Source organism: Pongo abelii, chromosome 6, assembly GCF_028885655.2.
Source record: "Pongo abelii isolate AG06213 chromosome 6, NHGRI_mPonAbe1-v2.0_pri, whole genome shotgun sequence".
In the NCBI taxonomy this organism is placed as follows: domain Eukaryota; kingdom Metazoa; phylum Chordata; class Mammalia; order Primates; family Hominidae; genus Pongo; species Pongo abelii.
Window position 1 is genome coordinate 80,032,203 of NC_071991.2, and position 26,412 is coordinate 80,058,614.

Here is a 26,412-nt window from a genome sequence, read left to right on the forward strand (position 1 = left end):
GACAGCCAGTGGAACTGAGCCAGATAAGGAAAGAGGGCTCCTAGGGGATTAAAATGAGCCCGATTCTGCCCTTTTCATTTGTTTGAGAATTTAGAATCAGTTCCACTGTTTTTTTTGAAGGTACCTAGATACAGTGTCATGGACTGGGTATATATCAATGCATACATCATGGCTCCTGTCCATAAATATCAGAGTGAGAACTGTGTGTAAGTGTGAAAAACCCCAAAAGCCATGATATGATTGATAAGTAGTGTACAGGATTAATTAGCAGAAGATGGTGTGGTCTAATTATATCTTTCTATGGAGAGTCATTAAGTTATGGAGAGGTGGTAATGTTTGAATTGCGCTCGAAGATGAGTAGGTAGAGAAGGGTTTGTTGGCAATGAAAGACCTTTTTAGGCAAAGAAAACAACACATACAAAGTAAAGAGCTGTCAGAGTGCCACAGGTGTGGAGGGAATGGCTAAACACTTGGGCTGGCTCGGGGCACAGGGTCCTGGGTGGTGGTAGTCAGGACAGGACTTGTTATAAAACATGCAGGGCTAAGGCATGCGACAGATTTTTTTTTTTTTTTTTGAGATGGAGTCTTACTCTGTCACCCAGACTGGAATGCAGTGGTGTGATCTCGGCTCACTGCAAGCTCTGCCTCCCCAGGTTCATGCCATTCTCCTGCCTCAGCCTCCCAAGGGACCTGCAGGCGCCTGCCACCATGCCCGGGTAATTTTTTGCATTTTTAGTAGAGACGGGGTTTCACCGTGTTAGCCAGGATGGTCTCGATCTTCTGACCTCATGATCCTCCTGCCTTGGCCTCCCAAAGTGCTGGGATTACAGGCATGAGCCACTGTGCCTAGCCAACAACAGATGTTTTCTTATGGAGGATGTTCTTGTGGCAAGTGGCAGGTAATGTTTCATCTAGATGTAGAAGTTAAAGTCTAGGAAGTCAGTTTTGTTTCTAGCCTAACAACATGCATTTTTCTGTTTGCCTAGTGCTTTTGGTGTTGCTTCCTGTTAGTTTAAACAGATGTGTATTGAGTGCCTACCATTTAAATAAAACACCATGAAACTCTGTGGTGAGTGGGAGGTGCAAAAGATGTATAACAATGACCACATCTTAAAGCAGCTCAGATTTTATATAAGAGACCAGATAGATAGGCATGCAGGAGGCAACAAAGAATATTAAAGTCGGCATACTCCAAGGGCCTGCGTTGTGGTTAAAGCAAATGCTGTAGGAGGTGGAAGGAGGGAGCAGCCCCCATTGTGGGGATTGGTCAGGGAAGGCCCTTAGGAGAGAGAACTTGCGGAGTCTCAGGGATAAGTGGGAGAGGTGACAAGGAACACGTTTGAGGGAAGGCCTGAGATGAGTCGGGGAGAAAACAACCTCTCCAGGTTAAAGGAGTATTGTCATCCTTTAAGTGTTTATTTAAATACAACTCTATGTCTCAAAGTATGCTGAGTATCACAGGGTGTGGGTAACAAGATTGGAAAGGTAATTGGGGGTTTGGAATTCCACTAAACAGTAGGAAGCATTCGAGGTTTTTTGACGAGGAGGTGGGTGTGAGATTTGATTGGTGCAGCAAGGCCACAAGTTAGGCAGCCTTAGGGTTGTGGCAGCAGGAATGGAGAATGGCAAGATAGAGTCACTTTGAAAGAATATTTGATTAAGATGGCTGATTTTTTATAATGGATGAGAGAGAGCAGAGAGGAAATACAGCCTGAGTGCAGAGAGGTGCCAGTAATAAGAATAGAGAAAGGGAGAGGGAGCCAGTAGCCCCAGGGAGGAAAAAGAGATGATGTGTACTATTGTATTAGTAATAGAGAAAGTGAGAGGGAGCCAGTAGCTCCAGGGAGGAAAAGAGATGATGTGTACTATTGTATTAGTAATAGAGAAAGTGAGAGGGAGCCAGTAGCTTTGGGGAGGAAAAGAGACGATGCCTACTATTGTATTAGTAATAGAGAAAGTGAGAGGGAGCTAGTAGCTTTGGAGAGCAAAAGAGATGATGCGTACTATTGTATTAGTCTGTTCTCATGCTGCTAATAAAGGCATACCTGAGACTGGGTAATTTATCAGGCAAAGAGGTTTAATTGACTCACAGTTCTACATGGCTAGAGAGGCCTCACAATCATGGTGGAAGGCGAATGAGAAACAAATTCTCGTCTTATATGGTGACAGGCAAGAGAGCTTGTGCAGGGGAACTCCCATTTATAAAAACCATTGGATCTTGTGAAACTTATGGGGAGACCACACCCATGATTCAGTTATCTCCACCTGGCCCCGCCCTGGACACGTGGGGATTATTACAATTCAAGGTGAGATTTGGGCGGGGACACAGCCAAACCATGTCAACTATTTAGAAGTGTATAGTCTCAAGTAACTAAATCTCTGTAGCAAAAGATGGGAAAATTGGGGAAAAGGGCTGAATGAGAAACAGAAGACATTACAGAGTAACATAGTGAATTACACTTGGATTTTTATAATTGTTTTGTCAACAAAAGCATGGTATCCAGTTTTAAAATGTCTGTAGGCAAATTTTGAAAAACAGTTAATTCTTTTTTTGGAAACTTTTTATCACATCAATTTTATATGCATTGAAAATTTAAAAGGCAGATACATAAACAAAAGTAACTTGTGATCTTTGTGTAGGAAGATAGATGCAGATATTTATATATTTATTTATCTCTCAGTCTATGTGTCTCTCTGTATGTATATAATTTTTTTTTTCCCTAGGATAAAAAAATACTGTTTTATATCTAGTTTTTTCCCTTACCTGCTATGTTACAAATACTTTTTCCTATAATTCAGTGTGCATCTACATTTTTTTTATTTTTGTAAATTATTTTGTTTCTTCCATGATGATTTAGAGGAACTACTTTTAAACCAGTACAAATATGTCATAAATAATATCTGGCCATCTTCTAACCAGTTGAGTAATTTCTTGTGCAATAAGTTACCTCACATCTTTTGGTAAGCAATACATTAAATTTGATTAGTAAATGCATTATACAATTAATTAGGACGCTATTAAAATTTGCTTTAAGTATTTCTTTGAGGGAGAGGACACCACATTTTTACAATCCGGAGGTCTTCTTTTTTTTTTTTAACACCTATTGTGCCATGAAGTCATAGGAAATAGTTTCCAGCAACGCAGGCTCCTTCCCGTGAGTTCTCACAAAGTGTGCTTCTCTGCGTGGAGCAGGCTGACACCAGGTACACCTTCGTTTTCTGATCATTTTTCTTCATGCATTTCAGGAAGCTATCTCAGCTCTTAGAGTGCTTAATGTGCCCAGCACACACATTGATTCTCTTGGCAAGAGTCTTGCCCTTAACTTGTTTGTTTACAACAGTGCCAACAGCATGCTGGGTGGCATTGTAGACTCCTCTATTTTTGCCATGGTAACACTTGTAAAGCATTCCTTTTTGAACAGTACTCATTCCCTTCATGTCTACAATATCACCTTTCTTATAGATTTGCATATATGTGGCCAAAGGAACAACTCCCTGTTTTCTAAAAGGCCTAGAGAATATATATTGAGTGCCTCTCCTCTTTCCCTTTGTGTTCATCCCATTTTGGCGAATTACTGGAAGATAGTGGTTCTGGCTGAAAGGAACCCTACTATAATGTTTTTAATGCTGCATAATATTCCTACATATGGCTGTTTCTGTTTTGCCCTAACTTATTGAACCACTATTTATTATTGAATATTTAGTTGTCTCCTGTGCTTTACTATCATAACAGCACTATAGTGATAGTGTTGTACCTACATTTTTGCATATAGCTAGCATTATTTTCTTAGGATAAATTCCTAGAAGTGGCATCATTGGGTTAGAATGGGTTTACAACTTATTAAGGCTTGTGATTCCTCTTGGTAGACTGCCTCTCATGAAGGTTGTTTCAATGTATATTTTGGGTAGGAACATGGAAGTGTTCATTTCCTACATTATATCAACTCAGATTATTATGAGTTTTTGTTGCAGCAGCAACAAAAAAGACTTTATGCCAATCTGTTAGTTGAAAAATTGTATCTTATTTAAAATTTTCACTTTTAAATGAATAGAGCAATATGTTTATTGGCCATTTATGTTTCTTAAATATGTTTTTAACTTTATTGTGACAATTTTCAGACATACAGAAAATAGAATAGTAAACACCCACATAACCACCATCTGATTTAAAGTAATACTTATTATATTAGTTTATACATTTTTTTCTGATTTATGTTAATGTAAACATAACTTAGCTGTCACTATAATTCACCCTAAATAATTTAGCATAGAGCTTCAAATAGTAAAAACAATCTCCTACACAGTCATAATACCATTGTGCACCTAATAAAGTTAATGGTAATTCCCTAATATAAAATACCCAGTCCAGATGCAAATCCTTAATTATATTGTGTTCCATCCCTATAACAGGGAATCAAAGTAAAGGATGGGCAGATGCAGTGACCTCTTGTGTGCACCTTCTCAGTGGTTGGAAAACAATGTAGGGGATTTGTCCTTCAGTCCCAGGATATGAGTGATTCATGACAAAATGGGCAGCTGGATGATTATGGTTCTACCCTGGCTCATTCACAGCTTACAAACCTTTATCAATTTACTGTGACTGATGGTGAGCAGGCCAGATAGGACCCCTGCCCTCGGGGTATGGGCATTTGTGGTGATAGGTTCCTTCTGGTTTCCTTTGCTGTCATCTTCAATGGGTATGGTGGTATTTCTTGGTGATGACAATAAGTATTATACAAGGTTGCATGAGGAATCCTAAAACTCTTCCCGTTTTGCAGGTGTATGTTTAATCATAATAAAACTCCTGAAAACTGCAAGGGAGGAAGGCTTCAGGTCACTAGTGAAAAATATTCCCAAAGAAGGATTAATGACATCTTAAAGACGTGGTGGATATAAGGATATAGTCCATTCCCCCCTATAGGGACCCTCTGCTCACTGCCGCAGGGAGAGCAGAGCTGCATTTATCACTACCCTCATACATATTTTTATTGTGGTCGGCCTCTGTCCATCAATCCTAAGGAGCAACCTTTGACATGTTTACTTAAATCACAGAGCAGACTGCCCAGCCATGGTGATGAGCTTGTTTTAAAAACTGGAGAAAACTATTTCTGTGCCCAGATTAACATGCTCTTATATTTAAGAAATGATTTCTTTATTACTTCTAAAAAAATGAAGCAGATAATATCTCTCAAAGACTTCTAAAATGTAAACTGTTGAAATATAAATTGAATGCATACATCACAAATGTACAGCCATGAATACTCAGAAAGTGAGTAGGCCCATGTAACGAGCATCCCAGAGGCCCTCTGATGCCCCTTCTGATCAGCACCCACCAAGGGTAACCAGTTGTCTGAATTCTGGTCACTGTATGTTAAAACTAACTGTATGTAAGTTTTGCCTGTTTATTTCACTTTGTGTGAATGGAATTATACGCTAGGTTTTCTTATGTTTCTTTTCTTTTACCTTTATTTATAGGATTCGTCGGTTGTCTTATATAGTTGGAGTTAGTTTATTCTTTTTTTTTTTTTTGAGATGGAGTTTCGCACTTGTTGCCCAGGCTGGAGTGCAATGGGGCGGTCTCAGCTCACTGCAACTTCTGCCTCCCGGGTTCAAGCGATTCTCCTGCCTCAGCCTTCCGAGTAGCTGGGATTACAGGCCTGTGCCACCATGCCTGGGTAATTTTTGTATTTTTAGTAGAGACGGGGTTTCACCATGTTGGCCAGGCTGGTCTCAAGCGCCTGACCTCAGGTGATCCACCTGCCTTGGCTTCCCAAAGTGCTGGGATTACAGACGTGAGATGCCGTGCCCAGCTGGAGTTAGTTTTTTCTTATTGCTGTATTGTATTCCATTGTGTGAATTCACCACAGGCCATTGATGTATCCTACTATTGGTTGACATTTGTGTTATTTTTAGTTTTTTGGATACTACAAATAATGCTGCTGTGGGCATTTTCACATAGTTTTTGTGTATATGCACACTTCTGTTGGTGATATACTTCTGACTGAAATTGGTGGGCTTGTGGTTGTATGTTCAGCTCTAGCAGATATTGCCCAGCATTTTTCTGAAATGGTTTACTCTTTTATTCTCATACCATCAGTGTGTAAGAGTAACGTTTGCTCCACATTTTTGCCATCACTTATTATTGTTTTTTGTTATCTTGGGGGTATGGCATGGTATTGCATTGTAGGTTTTTTGTTTTATGTTTTGAGACAGGGTCTCACTTTGTTTCCCAGGCAGGAGTATAGTGATGCAAACATGGCTCATGCAGCCTCAGTCTTTTGTGCTCAAGGGATTCTTCTGCCTCAGTCTCCCAAGTAGCTGGGACTACAGGTGCACGTTACCCTACCTGGTTAATTTTTTATTTTTTGTAGAGATGGAGTTCCGCCATCTTGCCCAGGCTGGTCTTGAACTCCTGGGCTCAAGCGATCTGCCCGCCTCGGCTTCCCAAAGTGCTGGGATGACAGGCATGAGTCAGTGTGCCCCGCCTTGCATTGTTTTATTTTGCATTTCAGTGGAATTTTTTTAGGGAGCAGCAACTTGATAATGATTCTGAAGGTCATTTGTGGAAAATCAAGGAGTGATCATGGCCAAAAATATTTCCAAGTGTAAAATAATTCAACGTGTTGCTTAAACCTGTCATTCTTTTAAAAAAATGTTTATTTGAACATGTTTCACTATCTACCAGGTACTAGTCTGGGAATTTGAGGACACAGCAGTAAAAATGAGAGAAAAAAAATTCTGTCCTAACAGAACTTTCCCTCTAGTTATAGCATGTAATCTTGCAAGAGTAGACGAGACAATTGAAAAGGATGGTCCTGAAACATTTCTGACTGCAGTGATGGATGACAAGAGCTGTCATTCGGTCCCAGCATTCTCCCATGGAGTGTAGGGCAGCCTCAGAATACATGTTGGCCCTAGGAAGCCTTTGCCGGTTCATCAGAACTAGTACTGCAGATGGAGCCATTTTGTCACACCTTTCCCTGGTGACCATATGATAATTAAGTATGTGATAAACATGGCATCCTAAAGACCTGGAAGAGAGAATGATTTGCTTTGTGTTCGTGGGACAACCAAGAGATTAAGTGGAAAAATTAAAGTTGGGGGATTCTTACCTTAGATCACACACAAAGATAAAGTACTAATGTACTAAAACTTAAAGGTAAAAAATAAATCTACTTTAAAAAAACTCAGATAAACTCTCTGATATTTAGTCTTGAAATGAAGAAAGACTGGTGATATAGTTTGGCTGTATCCCCACCCAAATTTCACCTTAAATTGTAATAATCCCCACATTTAAAGGGTGGAGCCAGGTGGAGATCATTGAGTCATGGGGGTGGTTTCCCTCATACTGTTCTCGTGGTAGTGAATAAGTTTCATGAGATCTGATGGTTTTATAAATGGGAGTTCCCCTGCACAAGCTCTCTTGCCTACCGCCATGTTAAGATGTGACTTTGCTCCTCATTCGCCTTCCACCATGATTGTGAGGCCTCCCCAGTTATGTGGAACTGTGAGTACATTAAACCTCTTTTTCTTTATAAATTACCCAGTCGCAGGTATGTCTTTATTAGCAGTGTAAGAACAGACTAATACAACTAGTGTCTAAGCTTAGAAAAGTAATGAAAGAAATTTCAAAAGAGAAAAAAATTCTATAGACTCAATTATATAAAAATATCAAACTGGAAAAATATTTGCAACAAATATAATAAACCAAAGTGAGTAAAGGTCATGTTCACACACTGTTGGTGGGAGTGTAAATTGGTACAGTCTTTTCCGGAGAGCAGTGTGATAATAAGTACGAAGAGCCCAAAAGTTCCTCTCCTTTGACTCAACAATTTCTCTTCTGGGAGCCTAGCCTTTGAAAATTGCCAGGAATTTGGACAAATGTTATATACAAAGCTTACTACCTTAGCTTTATTTAAAAATACAAAAAACTGGAAATGTCTACTGGTAGGAGAAAAGTTAAATTGTATAGTAAAATAAATTATTCACTATCAGGGGCAAACTTAGGTATAACTCCTAAGTCATAGAATTGCTGTAATTAGCAGTCATATTTCCTTTATATTTTCATCTTGTTTTGGCTCAATTAGGAAAATCAAAATATAATTCTTTACATGTCCAAAAAGCCAAATTAAATGCTAACTGAAGAATAGTAGGATCACTGGGGCATCTTTGAGCCTTTCCCTTGTAGTGTGCTAAAAAAATGTTAACTGTAAGACAATACTATAGAACATTTATTTAATATAAAGTACTTATTGTGTATAGGGCATTGTGCTAAGTATATGACATGATTATCTCATTTAAATATTTCTAGCATCAGTCTTATGAAGCTGTAATGTGGTTCTACTCATTTTGCGAATGAGGAACCAGAGGTACCAAAAGCTTTAGTTACTTACCTGAGGCCATTCAAGTGGTAAGAGGCACAGTCCAGACCCATGGGATGCCAAAGCTTATTACTACTGAGTATCTGAGCAAAAGCCTTAGTCTGCATTGGAATTAAAATGTAGAAATAACAAGTGACTTTTAAAAACAGTTTTAATCAGGTTTAACTCAGATTAGAGAGAGAGGGGAGACACTGCCCTGGCACTTCACTGCGCACCCTCCATCACTATGGCTACCAGTGTGGTTCTTGTCACTCAGCTAGGCTTGTTCTTGTAGATGCACTATCCTTGCCTCCCCAGTCCCCAAACCACTGCTTTGTCCCCAGGATCAAGAGGCCATCTCCTGCTTCATAAGGACACCACATGATCCCATGTTGTTTCTCAGCATTTCTGCCCTTAGGGCTCCATGCAACCGAAATTAGTGGGCTCTCTCTTATCCAGGCTGGAGTGTATCACATTAAAGGCCAGACCTAGGAGAACACTGTGAGGAAGTGTTGTTTGCCACCTAATTCTTACTGAGCATTTCTGCATGGTAATGCCTTAGAATGGAGAGGACAGTAACTAGAGCAGCATTTACTGCCTCCCTCCATAAGACTGCCCAAGATGACACGCACTTAGTAGTTTGCTGTCCAGCTTAGCTTGTTTGCCATCCTTTCTTGTATCATTGATGCTCTTAAAGCAGGAACGGGGCAAAGGAATTAGGTTGTTTGCCTCCATGACTTTGTAATTCCACTTTTTTTTTTTTTTTTTTTTTTAAAAAAAGCTATGTGCCTTTGCTAAAAAACAAGACATAGTTTGTCTTTCCAAATTTCTATAAACCAGGGTTTCTGAACCTGGACACTGCTCACACTTTGGGCTGGAGAACCGTCTGTTGCAGGGAGTCATCCTGTGCATTGTTGGATGTCTAGCAACATCCCTGGCCTCTATCTGCTGGAGCCAGTAGCACCCTTCCTCACATGTTATGACAATCTTAATTGCCATCAGATATTGCCAAGTGTCCCTATGGGAAAACATTGCTCCCAGTTAAGTTTATAAACATAAAACTTGACTTGTTTTTTCTTTGAACTATTGGGAGATAATGGTCATTGTGAAGCGTACATGATCATATCTGATATTTTATCATTTGGATATTTTCAGCTTTTTCACATATCACTCTCATGATTATATACTTTTGAAAATCAAATATATAAAATATTGTTTTTCTTTTTTTTAAACAGTATGCAAGCATTGAGAAAAACGGTGAATTTTTCATGTCCCCCAATGACTTTGTCACTCGATACTTGAACATTTTTGGAGAAAGCCAGCCTAATCCGAAGACTGTGGAACTTTTAAGTGGAGTGGTGGATCAGACCAAAGATGGGTATGTTTATTTTTAATTATTTTATTTAATTATTTTTGTTTGAAACAGCTTTCTTTTGCTCTAATGACCAGGAAGTCATTAAATGTATACCTTCCCATCTCTTAGGACCATTTTCTATACTTACTACTATTATTATTACATTATTTGAGTAATAATGTATTTCCTTCAATCATTGTTTCAAGTTGGGGATTCAATATGTATATATTTGACTCTTTTAAAGAATGCTTTATCGTTTCAGAGAACTATTATTGTCAACAAGGTGGTGATGTGCAGATACATGAGAGTATTTATATGCCTTTGGTATTTTTCAAGGCAGCTGTAAAATTGTGAGTAAATGTACAACATAGCTCTATGAACGTAACTTTTCTATGATCTTTCTTTCTGATCAAATCGCCTTTAAAAATTCACAGGTGATTCCAAAGCCCCAAGAAAGGCACTCTGCAAAAGCTAGAGGAAAGAAACTGTACCGTATAGAATTAAATAGGACACGTTTCAGAATGCCTTTGTATTCTTTTTTTCCCTACCAGTCTTCTCTGCTTCCATTTTGTTGGAACTTTTTTTCCCCCCTTCTTTTGAGGCAGGGTCTCACTCCGTTGCCCAGGCTGGAGTACAGTGGCATAATCTTGGCTCAGTGCAACTTCTGTCTCCCTGGTACAAGCTATCCTCTCACCTCAGCCTCCTGAGTAGCTGGTACCAAAGTTGTGCGCCACCATGCCCAGCTAATTTTTGTATTTTTTTGTAGAGACGGGATTTTGCCGTATTGCCCAGGCTGGTCTCAAACTCCTGGGCTCAAGCCATCCGCTTGCCTTGGCCTCCCAAAGAGTTGGGATTACAGGTGTAAGCCACTTCATCTGGCTTTCTGCTTACATTTTAAAAATGGGTTTTCCTTAAGCTGTATAAGATTGCAATGGCTTTTACCATTACACACAGAATTTTGGACTCTGAACTCTTGCTAATCAAACACCAATGTCTGCTAATAGCCAAAGTATAATGTATAAGAACTAACCTTCTCTAGGTAAACTGTAAAGGACCTTGCCTTCTTCCTTCTCTAGGTAAACTGTAGGAGACATTGCTTCTGTCCCTGCTGCTTGCCAGCACCCTTTTTGACAGATTGCAGTTACCTATCACTCTGAGGTGGAGTTCTCTAGCTCTGAATTTTCTCTATTTATTGGAATCTTCATGTGTCTGATTTTCCCACATGCAGCAGTTTGAGATATAACCCATGTATAATGTCTTTATTTACTTCAAATACTCTCAGTTTTCACTAGCATTTTCCTTTTCTTATTTATGTACATGTCACCCCATTTTTTTATTATACTTTAAGTTTTAGGGTACATGTGCACAATGTGCAGGTTAGTTACATATGTATACATGTGCCATGCCATGTTGGTGTGCTGCACCCATCAACTCGTCGTTTAACATTAGGTATATCTCCTAATGCTATCCCTCCCCCCTCCCCCCACCCCACAACAGGTCCCGGTGTGTGATGTTCCCCTTCCTGTGTCCATGTGTTCTCATTGTTCAATTCCCACCTATGAGTGAGAACATGCGGTGTTTGGTTTGCGATAGTTTGTTGAGAATGATGGTTTCCAGCTTCATCCATGTCCCTACAAAGGACATGAGCTCATCATTTTTTATGGCTCCATAGTATTCCATGGTGTATATATGCCACATTTTCTTAATCCAGTCTATCATCCTTGGACATTTGGGTTGGTTCCAAGCTTTGCTATTGTGAATAGTGCCACAATAAACATACGTGTGCATGTGTCTTTATAGCAGCATGATTTATAATCCTTTGGGTATATACCCAGTAATGGGATTGCTGGATCAAATGGTATTTCTAGTTCAAGATCCCTGAGGAATCGCCACACTGACTTCCACAATGGTTGAACTAGTTTACAGTCCCACCAACAGTGTAAAAGTGTTCCTATTTCTCTACATCCTCTCCAGCACCTGTTGTTTCCTGACTTTTTAATGATTGCCATTCTAACTGAACTACAAACTACTGCTCAATGAAATAAAAGAGGATACAAACAAATGGAAGAACATTCCATGCTCATGGATAGGAAGAATCAATATCGTGATAATGGCCATACAAGGTAATATATAGATTCAGTGCCATCCCCATCAAGCTACCAATGACTTTCTTCACAGAACTGGAAAAAACTACTTTAAAGTTCATATGGAACCAAAAAAGAGCCTGCATTGCCAAGTCAATCCTAAGCCAAAAGAACAAAGCTGGAGGCATCATGCTACCTGACTTCAAACTATACTACAAGGCTACAGTAACCAAAACAGCATGGTACTGGTACCAAAACAGAGATACAGACCAATGGAACAGAACAGAGCCCCCAGAAATAATGCTGCATATCTACAACCATCTGATCTTTGACAAACCTGACAGAAACAAGAAATGGGGAAAGGATTCCCTGTTTAATAAATGGTGCTGGGAAAACTGGCTAGCCATATGTAGAAAGCTGAAACTGGATCCCTTCCTTACACCTTATACAAAAATTAATTCAAGATGAATTAAAGACTTAGATGTTAGACCTAAAACCGTAAAAACCATAGAAGAAAACCTAGGCAGTACCATTCAGGACATAGGCATGGGCAAGGACCTCATGTCTAAAACACCAAAAGCAATGGCAACAAAAGCCGAAATTGACAAATGCGATCTAATTAAACGAAAGAGCTTCTGCACAGCAAAAGAAACTACCATCAGAGTGAACAGGCAACCTGTAGAATGGGAGAACATTTTTGCAATCTGCTTATCTGACAAAGGGCTAATATCCAGAATCTACAATGAACTCAAACAAATCTACAAGAAAAAAACAAACAGCCCCATCAATAAGTCGGTGAAGGATATGAACAGACACTTCTCAAAGGAAGACATTTATGTAGCCAAAAGACACATGAAAAAATGCTCATCATCACTGGCCATCAGAGAAATGCAAATCAAAACCACAATGAGATACCTTTTTTTTTTTTTTTTTTTTTTTTAAACGGAAAGAACCTCCTGTAAAATGAAGGCCTTGACGACTGGGAGGGAGCAGGCAGGGAATTAGGTGATCTACTTGTTGCAGTATTCTGAAGTATTGTTGGATTATGCCTTCTCTCTCTGTTCCAGCGGCAGGTTTCCTTTTTAACCTTCTTACCTTTGTTTTCTACCCTCACCCCAAGGTGGATTCTTTGCTTGGTAGGAAAATGTAATGTATGAGCAGAGTGGCGCAGGAAAAGGCTGCGCTATATTTCACACTAGTTCATTTAAGCTGAAACTATGCAAAACATAGACTTATGCCAGCAAGCATTTTTCTGTGGAAAATCTGGTTGTTTTTTCACCTCCTAGAATGGCTCATGGTTCAGAGGAAGTGTGACCAAGTTCCTCTGAATTGGATTATCTGCCTTAATATTTGAGATCAGTTTTTTGTAATTTGGAAAAATTTTGAACTACAGAAAAAAAATTCTGAGCCACAAAAAAGTTGAGAGAAGAATACAGTGAGCACACAATCTATACCCTTCACCTAGATTGACTTTTTAATTAACATTTTTACCATCTTTGTGCTCTCTTTGTACACACACATTTTCTACACACAAACACGTACACACATAATTTCTTTTTATGGTTGGAACACTTAAGTGTAAATTGTACACATCACGATATTTCAGCATTTATCTTCTGAGACTAAGAACATTCTCCTGCATAACCCCCCACGCTATTATCGCACTTAGGAGAATTAATGATCATGTCAAATATCAGCTAATGTCTAGTCCATATTTAAATACACTAGAACTGTCAAGTATATTTGCAGATCTGGTGTCTTCACCTCCCTTCCCAACCTCAAATGGCTCTTTGCCTATTCTTGTTTCTTTCTTTTTTGTTTTTTGATTGAAGATTGTACTGCAGTTAGTTATGTCTCTTTTACTCTAAAACAGAACAGAAATATTATATTTTTTTCATGATATTGACTTTTGAAATCCAGGCCAGTTATTTGGTTGAAGGTCCTGCATTCTGGACTTGTCTGATTGTTTCCTCATTGTCTGATTCAATTCAGGATAAATTCTGGGGTATAGGTTAGGAGCTATTCTATACTACCTATTGTATCTCCTCAGGAGGGATCGTGTCCAGGCGTTGGTGATGCTGTTTGATAAGTTGGTAAAGCTGGCATCCACCTGATATTTCCATTGTAAAGGCTCCATTTTGTTGTTATTTGAGTAGATAATTTGTGGGATGATATGTCAAGATCACATGGATATTTTCTCCAGCAACCTTTCACCTAATGGTTTTAGCATCCATGATGATTCTTTGCTGAACCGGTTATTCTATTGATGTTTAAAAGGTGGCAATTTTTCTAATCCTATAATTTCTCCTGTATTTATTGTCCAACATTCCTTGGTAAACAGAAACTTTCTTTCCTCTTCCCCGTTTTCTTTCTCTTTTAATCTTTTATATCAACATAAATTACTGGATTTGCATACTTTAATTCTGTATTATACTCCATTACCAGTATGCCCTTACATGCAAAGTGTCTCAAATCTGGTCAGTGGGAGGGCTGGGCTTCAAGCTGGCTTCTTATTCTCAGCTTTCAGATGCTCCTTGCTTTTGGCAAATTAGTTGTTCCAGGCTCACCTTGGACCATTCCCGCCTTTGACCTGGAAATCACTTTTCCCCACAACAAGAAGCTCTGATTCCTTTTATTTAGGAATGGTGCTTAGAAACAAAGCTCTGGGCACTGACTTATTGTTACCAGGGTGTTACTGCTTCTCTGACTTTTCAGTGAAAAGAGCTGGGAAATATATAAACTTTAAAAAATTAAAAGTTCATAGTGACATCTCCTTTTAAATTTAACATTACAGAATTTTTCTTTGTTTTTTAAATTTTGTGTCTCTTTCTCTCTGTGAAAATTTTGGTTGCCACATACATTAATATGTTTATGGGCCTTTATTTGATAGAATTGGAAGACCTCTGAAGGTATAAGAAAGAGCAAAAATGTTTAAAAAATAAATGAATAAATAGGCTGAGCGTGGTGGCTTACGCCTGTAATCCCAGCACTTTGGGATGCCAAGGCAGGCAGATCACCTGAGGTCAGGAGTTCAAGACCAGCCTGGCCAACGTGGTGAAACCCCATCTCTACTAAAAATACAAAAAAAATTAGCCAGGCATGGTGGCCGTAACCTGTAATCCTAGCTACTTGGGAGGCTGAGGCTAGAGAATTGCTTGAACCCAGGAGTTGGAGGCTGCAGTGAGCCAAGATCACACCATTGCACTCCAGCCTGGGTGACAGAGCGAGACTGTGTCTGAAAAATGAAATGAAATGAAATGAAACAAAATGAAATAAAATAAAAAAATAAAATATCCTTCTGATGTACTTTGTGTTCTATTTTATCCCCCTTCCCATTAATAGACATGTTTTTTCTTTTTTTTAAACATATAATCTCCAAAAATAGACTTACATTTATCAGATAACAACAATGTAACATATATTTTACATATATAGTATAACATAATGTGTGTATTTTCTCAAAAGCTTCTGACAGATTTGAAAGGCCGACTTTGTTTTCTTGGTTTTATCGATGAGATAACTGAAGCTCTTGGTATTTAAGCAGTTTGTAGCTAAAAGGTGCTCAGGCCTGTCAGGTTTTAAATTCCTTGGCCTTTTCAGTGTTCTGAGCTGCCTCTTCTCATAATCTCACAGTCCTCTTTTGACATTTTCTTTTAGATTTTGTATTATCTTAAATCTCAGTGTTTTACTGTGACGCAGAATATGTTAGGTGGCCTTAATCCTTTGCCCTATAACGAACCTTTTAGTTGCAAAAACCGTGAACATCTCAGTTATTTTTTTGCTTTTATTTCTAGTTGACATGTAGTAATTGTACATATTAGATACAGAGTGTTAGTTCAGTACATGTATATAATGTGTAATAATCGAATGAGGGTTTTATATCAATTTGTTGACTAAATTTAGTCAAATGTACTAAGAAGCATTTTCACAAAAGCCCAGGAATAGAAGCTGTATTTCGAATTCTGTTACTCACCTTAACAGGCTGAATAATCCCACCCAAAGAGATCTAGTCCTAATCCCTGGAATTTGTAAATGTTACCTTATTTGGAAAAAGAGTCTTTGCAGATGTGATTAAATCAAGAATTTTGAGATGAAGATATTACTCTGGATTGTTTAGGTGGGCTCTAAATTCCATCACAAATGTCATTAGAAGATAGAGGCAAAGGGAGAGTTGACACAGAAACAGGGAAGAGGAAGAGACGGGATGACCACAGAAGTAGAGATTGGAGTGATGCAGTCATAAACTGAGGAATGCCTGGAGTCACCAGATGCTGGAAGAGGCAAGAAGGGATTTTCCGCAAGAGCCTTTGGAGAGTCTGTGGCCTTACTGAACTCTTGATCTAGGGCTTCGCATCCCTAGAACTGTGATAGAATAAATTTTGTTGTGTTATTATGGGAATTTGTTTTATTTATTTATTTATACTTATATTTTATTTTATTTTTAGACAAAGGGTCTTGCTCTGTTGCCCAGGCTGATCTCAAATTCCTAGGCTCAGGCTATCCTCCTGCTTTAGCTTCTGGAGTAGCAGGGATTACAGGCATGTGCCACTGAACTCAGGTATTTATATTTTCTCTTTTTTTTTTTTTTTTTTTGGAGATGAAGTCTTGCTCTGTTGCCCAGGCTGGAGTGCAGTGGCACGATCTCAGATCATTGCAACCTCTGCCTCCTAGTTCAAGTGATTCTCCTGCCTCCTAGTTCAAGTGATTCTCCTGCCTCAGCCTCCTGAGTAGCTGGGATTACAGGGGTCCGCCACCATGCCCCACTAATTTTTGTATTTTTAGTAGAGACAGTGTTTTACCATGTTGGCCAGGGTGGTCTTGAACTGCTGATCTCAAGCAGCCCACCTGCCTTGGCCTCCCAAAGTGCTGGGATTATAGGTGTGAGCCACCACACCCAGCCCCAGCTATTTATATTTTCTAATTGACAAAAGTTGAATATATTTATGATATCCAACGTGATGTTTTGAAATATGTGTACATTGTAGAATGGCTAAAGCAAGCTAATTAGCATGTCCATTACCTGATATACTTATTTCTTTTTTTATTGAGAACACTTAAAATCTACTCTTAGCAATTTTCAAGTATACAATATATGATTATTAAGTATAGTCAATATGTTGTACAATAGGTCTCTTGAGCTTACTTCTCTAACTAAAATTTTGTACTGTTGGACCAACATGACCCCAGGGCCTTTCCCCATACTGTCCCCTTCCCCCGAGCAAGGCCCTGGCAACCACCAGTCTGCTCTCTGTTTCTATGAGTTTGACTTTTTTAGATTCCATGTATAAGTGAGATCATGTAGTATTTGTCTTTCTGTGCCTGGCTTATTTCACTTAACATATTGTCCTTCAGATTCATCCATATTGTCACAAGTGAGAGGATCTCCTTTTTAAAGGCTTAATAGTATTCCATTGTGTGCATGTATCACATTTTCTTCATCCGTTCATCTGTTATGGGCACTTGAGTTGATTGCATATCTTGGCTATTGTGAATAATGCTGCATTAAACCTGGAAGTGCAGATACCTCTTCAGTGTACCAGTTTTATTTTCCTGTTGTAATTTGTCACAGTGGCCCCAGGAAATGAATCACTCATGAAGCTGTTTTTTCCGGGACGTTAGAAGGCTTATAGTTGTGAAGAATTTTCTTTGCCAAGGGCCAGCCTGATCCAGAAAAAAACCTTTTTCTAGTGGTAGTTTTGGCTTGATCCAGACATTTTCCAGGCAGAGACCCCTGTTGTCAACTGTCTCTGTGAGGGCATGGCTGCTTCCTAAAGACTTCACCTATGTGTGGGCTGGGATGGAACTCTGGGCAGGGAATTTAAATGCCTGTGCACTTACGGCCTTAACACCTCCAGCTTGCTGAGAGAGTGATCCTGTTTCCTGTACCACTCTTGTTTCTAGTGGAATGATACATGAGTGCCTTGGGTACCTTGGTCAGCCTTCCATGCTGGAGCTTCTCTCTGAACACTCTCCAGTCATTCAGCAGCTCTTTGGGAACTTCATCTTTGTGCTTGGCACAGTTGTGTATATTGAGGATAACATGGTGAATGGAAAAAAAACACAGTGCTTGTTGCCCTCTTGGAGCTTCTAATTTGATGAAGCAGACAGGTATTCATCAGGGAGCCTGAAATAAATGTGAATTGATGTAGTGATACTGCTATGAAAGAGAGAGATGGTGTGAGTAACACCAAATAAGGGCTTCATTTGGACTGGGAAGTTGGGAAGACTTTCCGTGAGTGACATCTGAGTTGCGGGAGTTGGAGGTGGGAGTACAGAGGACAGAGAGTTGCAGGCAGAGGGAGCAGCAGTTGTAAAGGCCCTGTGTTTTGAAATGCAGAGGCTGGCTTGCCTGGAGCATGGAAGTGCAGGGCATGGTGGTGGGAGAGGTGGGCCGTGCCCAGACTGTGTAGGGACTTGTACCTCATATTAAGGATTGGGGTTCTTTATCTTCAGTGCTGGAGAGCCATCAAAGGCTAATTTGAATGAGGGGATTGGCATGATTTGCCTGTGTAACAGCATACTTGCTGTTAATACTCTTTGTTGTGTTTAGACCTCCCTGCATTCCACTGTTTTAATCTACTTAATGATGGGTTTAATCAATTTATGAAGTTCCGTAAGGGAGATGAGAGGAGACTTTGAGTGTCTAGGGCTGGAAGCCTTTTGTTTTTGGTGGGCCTTAATGAGTGAAGAGGGCTTGTCCCAGCATTTGAGGAGGAGGTGGGACTCTAAGGACTTCTCAGGGCCTAGACCTCCTTACTGTACCACATAACTGAACTGTACCTTTTAGATTTGGTTGTGATTATTATTGTTTCATTCAAAATGAGAATAAAGCTTTGTATATCTTCTAAGTATAATTTTTATACATTGTTCACCCAACTTACCTGTTAAGAGCAAGGTGAAAATTCTTCTTTTGATCTTTGCACACATTCTGTTTGTTGTTGTTACTGACTGTTATCTCGTTAAAGGGAGTCAAGGCTAAAGAACTGTCTTCACTTGTGACTGACCTTCTCACCTGGGAAGACCACATGGGACTAGAATAAGCTGGAGGTGTTGAGTGCCTGACTTACTGAGGGTTACGGGTACCAAGCACTGTCTGTGGGGTGGGCACCGGGTGGCTCAGGGATCCAGTTGGCTTGCTAGGGTCACATAGGAATTTACCACACATATGTCTTTCATCTCCAGTGTGGAACCTCTTTGCACTCCATGTGCAAACAGAAGTTGGCGCTTCTTTTGGAAAAGGGAATGTTAGATATCTCAATTTGCTAGTGATGAGGCTGACAGATTCATCATACCTGTAACCTTGTCAGCCCCCTGCCACTTTGTTGTACCAAAATGACAACAATATAATCAAACCCTTAAATTTTTTTTTTTTTTTGAGACAGAGTCTCAGGCTGGAGTGCAGTGGGATGATCTCAGCTCACTGCAACCTCCCACTCCCGGGCTCAAGCAATTCTCCTGCTTCAGCCTCCCTAGTAGCTACGATTATAGGCATGTACCACCACACCCAGCTAATTTTTGTATTTTTAGTAAAGATGGGATCTCACCATGTTGGCCAGGCTTGTCTGGAATTCCTGACCTCAAGTGATCCACCTGCCTCAGCTCTCCCAAAGTGCTGGAATTACAGGCGTGAGCCACTATGCCTGGCCTCAGATAATTCCTTTCTGTTCAGAGTAAAGAGATTGAGTCCTGGGACAGTTCCTGTTTTGATGCATGAAGAATAAAGGCATCAAAGAAGAAAAGATGAAAAAGAAATCTAAAGTTTAGAAATGTGTGGCCTATATAAATAAAGCATGTTCTCTGCCTTTCCGATGTTTGCTATTCTTTTTCGGAGGAAAAAATATACGGCCTTTTAAAGATTTCACAAGGTGAAGGAGGATATAATAATGTTGATGATAAAATCATTTTTATATACCTGTTTTCATTTTGTGAGACTGTCGCGATGAAATCCAGGCCTTGGCCACATGCTGGGAGTTAATGAGGTTTACAATTGGCAATACTTAAAGAATATTAGGGTAATATATTTAAACATCAGCAGTTCACAGCCTGAAATGCTCATCATCTGTCAAGTTATAATACGGCATCAATAAGGGGAGGTCTTTCAATTTGCTAATGAGGAAAGTTTTCTATACTATTAGAGTAGACATAGATTTCAGATAAACATCTAAAATTCATAAACTATAGAATTTAGCAAAAGCATCTCTTCAATTAAAAAGAAACCTTGATAATAATCAATAGCAGTCACCTGAGAAGCTTAGATTTTCTTCTTAGTCATCAGACTCCCAAATTAATCTACCAAAACAAAAAGCCTCATTAACAGCTCTCATTGAATCAGTGTTATTTTTTCCTTTCTCTCAAGGTGTCTGATTAACCCCCTTTCTTTTTGCATTACTCACTTTGTGTTAATATTTCATGTCTGAAATCATGGGGCAGGGGAGGGGGTGTGCAATGTGGTGGCTAGACACTGTCTACAAGCAGTAAATTAAAAAGAATTTTTATAAAGGTTTGTATTATGTTGCTGATGTATTAGAAAATCTCTAGGAATGTCAGGTGCCTGGGTTTTCTTTTTCTTTTTAATTTCAGAAAGGGTTGATTGCTGACTGGGCGCTGATTTTGCTTCTCATTCATATGTACAGATAGCGCTCCTCCTCCTCTTACCCAGCTCCTCTTGCTTACCAATCCAAGCCTTCTTTTGGAGAGTTTTATTGAAAAGGAAAGGTGAGAAATAAGGCCATAACTGGAGGGAAAAGGGAGGTTGAAGGAGGGTCTTTTCTAGGTGAATGCCAATGGGAAAGACTCACTTGAGAGTAGATAAGATTGACAATGTAGGAGAGAAAGGAAAGACATTCTGGAGCCTTGTCTAGGAGGTTGACCTCTTGTAAGAGCATGGAGAGTTCATGTAGAACACCTGACCTCAAAGTGTAGCCAGTGGACTCCTGGAAGTCCCTGAGAACTTTTCAGAAGTCCAGGAGGTCAAAACTATTTGCACAGTAGTAAAAGCATGATCTACCTTTTTCACCATGTTGATATTTGAGCTGATGTTTCTAAAAGCAATAGTGCATAAAACTTCTGGTGGCTTAACGGCAAATAAGGTTTTGTCTGAACATTATGTCCCTCCAAAATTCATGTTGAAACCTAACCTGCATGGTGATAGTGTGAAGAGGTAGAACTTTGGGGAGGTGATTAGGTCATAAGGGCTCTGCTCTCACAGATGGGATTAGTACCTTTGTAAAGGAGGCTTGAGGGAATCTGTTTGCCCCTTCTGCCATGTGAGGATGGAGCAAGAAGGCACCATCTATGAAGGAGAAAGCTTTTACCAGACACCAGACCTGCTGCTGCCTTGATCTTGGACTTCCCAACTCCCAGAACTGTGAGCAGTAAATTTTGTTACTTATAAATTACCAGGTACTAGGATATTTTGTTATAATAACCTGAACAGAATAAGACAGACACCAATCCAAACAGAGTAAGCAATCATTATTTTCTTCATTACACATTCATCATCATCATCATACTGATTCTGCTTCAGAATGTCCTTGAAGAAGCAGTCAAAATCATTGATTTTATTAAATCTTGCTCTTGATTACACAAGATTACATTTTAAAATTCTGAGTAATTGGTAAGTATGCATAAAGAACTCTTTAATGTAGTATGGTGGTTGTCTGAGGAAAAGTACTTGAGCAGTTGTTTTGAGTTGCTAGTTGAGCTAGTCTTCTACTAGGGGATACGGTATACCATTTTTATTTGAAAGAATGACTTATTTGAAAGATTTAAAATTTTCATGTTTCATCTTCCTAATACTTAAAGACTTACTGATGTCATTGGTGGTGGTGTTAATGAATGTGGCTTTTAAATATAGTTTAATGAAGTTTCCTAACATTTGGATGATCTGCATAATATAGAGAAACAGTATTTTCCCAGTTGACTGGTGTGCATGGTGTTACAAAATTATGCATGGGTAAAAGATAGTTTGAAAAGTGGTCATAGACCCATGAATTTTAAGGTAACAGAGAGGAGAAAAGTTCACTGATACAGTTTCAGATTGCACATTGCCACTAGTCTTTAAGAAACTTTACTTGTTGGGATTTGGTGTTGTATCAAAGAACAACATCCCCAGTTGTATCATTTGATACATCTCCAGTTGTATCAAACAAGAACATCCCCAGTTATCCCCATTAAAATACTTCTTTCTTTTCTAACTGTGAATCTGTGTGAGGCTGAAATCCTTTCATAGTCTTCAACCAAAACAAGATATTGCAGCAGATTGAATGCAGCTGTTTTCCATTAAAGTCAGACATTTAAGAGATTTGTAAAGATATAAAACTGGCTTTTCTCACTAAATTCTCTGTTTTAGAAAATATAGTTCTTTGGCTGGGTGTGCTGGCTCATGCCTGTAATACCAGCACTTTGGGAGGCTGAGGCGGGAGGATCGCTTGAGGCCAGGAGTTTGAGACCAGCCTGGCCAACATAGCAAGACCCTGTCTCTACAATTAAAAAAAAAAAGGTATAGTTCTTTTTCATACAAATGTATTTATATTACCATGTAATAGAGTTACTTTTTAATGAAATAAATATTTTCTAAATTTCCCAATTTTAATTTCTAGTACAGTAAATATGATAGCTATAATCCACATAAATAAAAGCTCTCTGGGGATCTCAACAATTTATAACTGGGTTAAGAGGTCCTGAGACCTAAAATTTTTGAGAAATGCTGAGCTAGAAGAGAAGGTAGAGACTAGGGTAGAGAGAGAGTGTAGATGTAGTGATGAGATTTGAGGACAGGTTGTCTTTTGGTTTCTTTGATTTTTTTCCAGGAAATAGATGAGATGGAGGTGCAGGTTGAGGTATTGGCAGTTTGTGGAGAGAGATTCATATACTACATAGTTATCTAGAAGTGGGAGGGTGAATGTGTGAGGAACAGCATGATGGCTGGGCAGGACCCACATGAGTGCTTACCTGAGGATTAGTGGTCATGAAATTTAAAGTGAGACCAGTTAGTGTGTCTGTGTGTTTTTCAGATAAGGCCAGTTGTTCAGGCCCAGGTAGTAAGGGTTGGATGTAGCTAGGGTTGAGGTCATGGCCATTGAATAATCCAGAGTAGGTGAGGTTCCAGGGAGGTAGGTGCAGGGGCGTGCAATGGAGTAATTAGGATGATAGACTATAGATTTAGTCTGGGCAAGGAGCAAAGAGAGGACATTGGGTAGGACGCAATGAGGGATGGTGAGAAGGTGACATGCTTAATGAATTGTGAGTTTCAGCATGGTTGAAGGTTGTTGATCAATTGGGATGTGTTTATGAAGGACTGAACAGGAAGACTAGAAGATAGTGGCCATAAAATGAGATTCATGAAATTGAGAAAAAGGAGTTTTGGTAATGGCAAGTAAAGTCTAGAGTGTGACCGTGGAAGTGAGTGGCTGAGGAAGGATGAAAGAAAGGCCGTCGGAAGAGATGAGTTAATGTAATTGGAGGCCTTAGTGTTTGAAGGATCAGTATATTGAAGGGTAAGTATATTGAAAATATTGAGAACTAAGATAGAAGTTGAGAGAGTGTCATCGAGCCAAGAGCTAAAATACGGGGTGAGAGGGGAATCCAGGGTTATTAGGTCACAGAAACAAGAGGTAATGCTGAGTAGTATAGTCAGATGATGTGAATATTTGAATGTGTGGGGGTTAGGAAGGAAAATATGGGATCTACCCAACCTGCTTATAGGCCTGGTGCAACCTAGGACTGCAAGAGGAAAGCTGTCCCTACCTAAGAGGGGTCTACAGTGGAAGCATTGTCCTCAGGGGACAGCCAAGTATTGGTTAGAGCAAGAAAGTGAAGAGAGATTTTATGGAAGGATTGAGGAGGAAATTTTGGTCACTATACACTGAATTCTAGAGAACACAGTTGGAGGGTTTCTGGGAGAATAGGAAAAGTCCAGGGCCTCTCAGGGATTAGATGTGAGTGGTAAAGGGTAACCTGGGTGTCTGGGACTGTTGGTCAAGGCTGACATTCACAGAATAAAGAGAAGAATGCAGTTAGTCCTGGTAGACTCCAGATTGTGTCTGCTGGTTGAAAGGGATCTTTGTAGAGAGGCAAGGAAGCTTGGAGAGGGGTAACTTTTATTATTTAAAGAACTTTTAAAATAAAAATATTTTGTGAGCAGTAGCTCTGCTGTTTTTTTTTTTTTTTCCTAGATGGTTGGACCAAAGGAGAAGGAAATGAATAGTTACTGAGCATATATAGGGTTCCATATCTGGTGCTAACAATTTCCACCTGTTTTCTTATTTAATCTTCATACAAGACCTTAAAATAAATATTTTCACCACCCATATTACAAAGGGAGGTGGAGAATTAGAGAGGTTAAATAATTTGCTCAAAGTCATATAGCTAATGAGTGGTAGAACTAGCATTTGGACCTAGTTTTTTCTGGCTTGTGCCCAGTCTGCTCTACCATGAAACTTTCTATGCATAGAGAAGAATATTTAAAATTGAACTTTGCACGAGAACTTTGCATATGTCTTTGCTTAGAAGTTCTGATGGCCTTTGCAAGATTCTTTGCCCTTGAGACTAGTCATTTAGCCCTCATATTTGGCCAGCATGAGGTGAGTATAAAACCTCCATGAGAGGCTCTTCGTCACCCATACCCACACTTAGGAAAAACTGGCCTTGCTTACCTCTTACTCTTTTTTTTAAACTGAGGAGTAGTTTTTGGAACACTTTTCCCTTTTTTACTGTTCTTATAGTGAACCTTGAGTTACCATTGCATATCATATTCTCAGAATAAGAATAAGTATCGTTACTGGGCCAACTTAATACCAACAGTTCTTCCATATTCTTCCCAGCATATGATGCTGCTCAGTGAATGCTTGAAAGAGCAAATACTTTTCCTTTCCTCTTTCCTTGTTTGGTGTTAGTGTAGAAAGATAAGCTGGATTAATTGTTTGGTTTGCTTGATCTAGACTATAGGTGTTTAAAACATAAATCTAAAATTTTAAAGGAAAGGAAATCAAATGTAAGCTCTGTTTCCTAGCTACTTGCAAATCTGCTTCTTTACCAATGTCAGAATTAGAGGTACAGGATGTGGAGTTGCTTAAATTAAAACAGTCTTGTACTGAGCTATGAGGAATTCGTGAAGCAAAACTGCTATAGTTTGAATGTGTCCTGAAAGTTCATGTGTTGGAAACTTAGTCTATTGCAACGGTGTTGGGAAGTGGGGACCTTTAAGAGATGAATATATTAATGCTTTTATCGCAGGCATGTGGTATGTGGGAGTGGGTTCTTTATCTCAGGAGTGGGTTTCTTATCAAAGGATGAGTTGGTCCTCTTCCCCCTCCCATTCCCTTGCCCATGTGATGCCTTCCATCATGGGACAACCCAGCAAGAAAGCCCTTAATGTCAGTGCCTTGATCTTGGACTTCCAAATCCCAGAACAGTGAGGAAGTAAATTTTTAAAATGAATTACTCAGTCTCAGGTAATTCTGTTCTAGAAGCATAAAATGGACTAAGACAAAAATGTTAGGAGATATAGTACCCAACTTTCCCATTGATTGTGGCATAATTGTGCCATGATTGTCAGTGAGTTGCTTCTTAGTAAATACAGTGAGATTCACAGATTTTAATGAAGGTTTTTGAGAGTAAAGTAGAGACTTCTCTTGCAATCTGATGTAAAGGTTTTGAGATCTTCAGTCTGGAATAAGCAAAAGGTGAAAGAAGATAACTGATGAAAGAACTTAATTGTCAGAAATTTTAGAGTAACTTAGTCTCTGAAATAAATGATATATGGTAAGGTAAAATGGCCTTCTGCTGCAAATCTGAGAGAACCTTGATGCTTGAAAAATATAGATTAATTTCACATTTGGTAACTCATTTAACAAATATATATTGACACCAACTATGTGCCAGGCACTGTTCTAAACAGTGTGCTTTTATATAGCAAACAGATAATGTAAACAAAAGATGTATATATGATATAGAGGTAGGTTGTTATATTTATTAAAGTGCTATGGTTGATAAAGTGGTCAGGGAAGATCTCTCTGAAAAGTGACATTTGGGCAAAGACTTGAATGAAGGAGTAAGCCATGGGAGACTCTAGGGATCGAGCCTTCTCAATAGAGAAGAATAGAGGGGATAACAGGTGCAAAGAGCCTGAGAGGGGAGGGTGCTTGGCATGTTTGAGAAGCAGCAAATAGACCAGCTAGTAGAGGGTTGATAGGAGAGTGAAAGAAGTATAAAATGTATCGCAGGGCCAGGTTATGTAGATGTTGTAGAATTGTATTTTGAGAGTAGTAGAAGTCATTGGAGGGTTTTGAGCATGGGAATAGCATGATCTGCATTACATTTTGAAAGGTTTTGCCTGGCTGATTTGAGAGAATGGGATGAAATGGGTGACAGTGGAAGAAAGGGAAATTAGGACTGTGCTGCAGTAATCTGTGTAAAAGGTGATGGCAAGACTAGAGTTGAATGGTAAGAAGTGGTTGGATTTGGGATTTTATTGATGGATTAGATATGAAATATGGGGAATGGCGATATAAGCAAATGAGATAGGGAATGTTGGGGGAAGAGTAGGTTTGGAAGCAAAGTTAAGAGTTCTTTAGGACATTTGAATATTGACATCCCTGTTAAACGTGCAATT

At 39.3% G+C, this 26,412-nt stretch overlaps 1 protein-coding gene across 2 annotated transcripts in view; it reads left to right on the top strand.

The window, feature by feature from the left end:
- The window catches only part of SLC25A13 (solute carrier family 25 member 13), a 206,446-nt gene that overhangs the window by 35,326 nt on the left and 144,708 nt on the right, over positions 1 to 26,412 (top strand). For both annotated transcript variants that reach the window (XM_024249984.3, XM_024249983.3), the window contains exon 3: positions 9,596 to 9,738. In XM_024249984.3, coding sequence (XP_024105752.1) covers positions 9,596 to 9,738 — 143 coding nt within the window. The remainder of the gene's footprint in view (positions 1 to 9,595; positions 9,739 to 26,412) is intronic.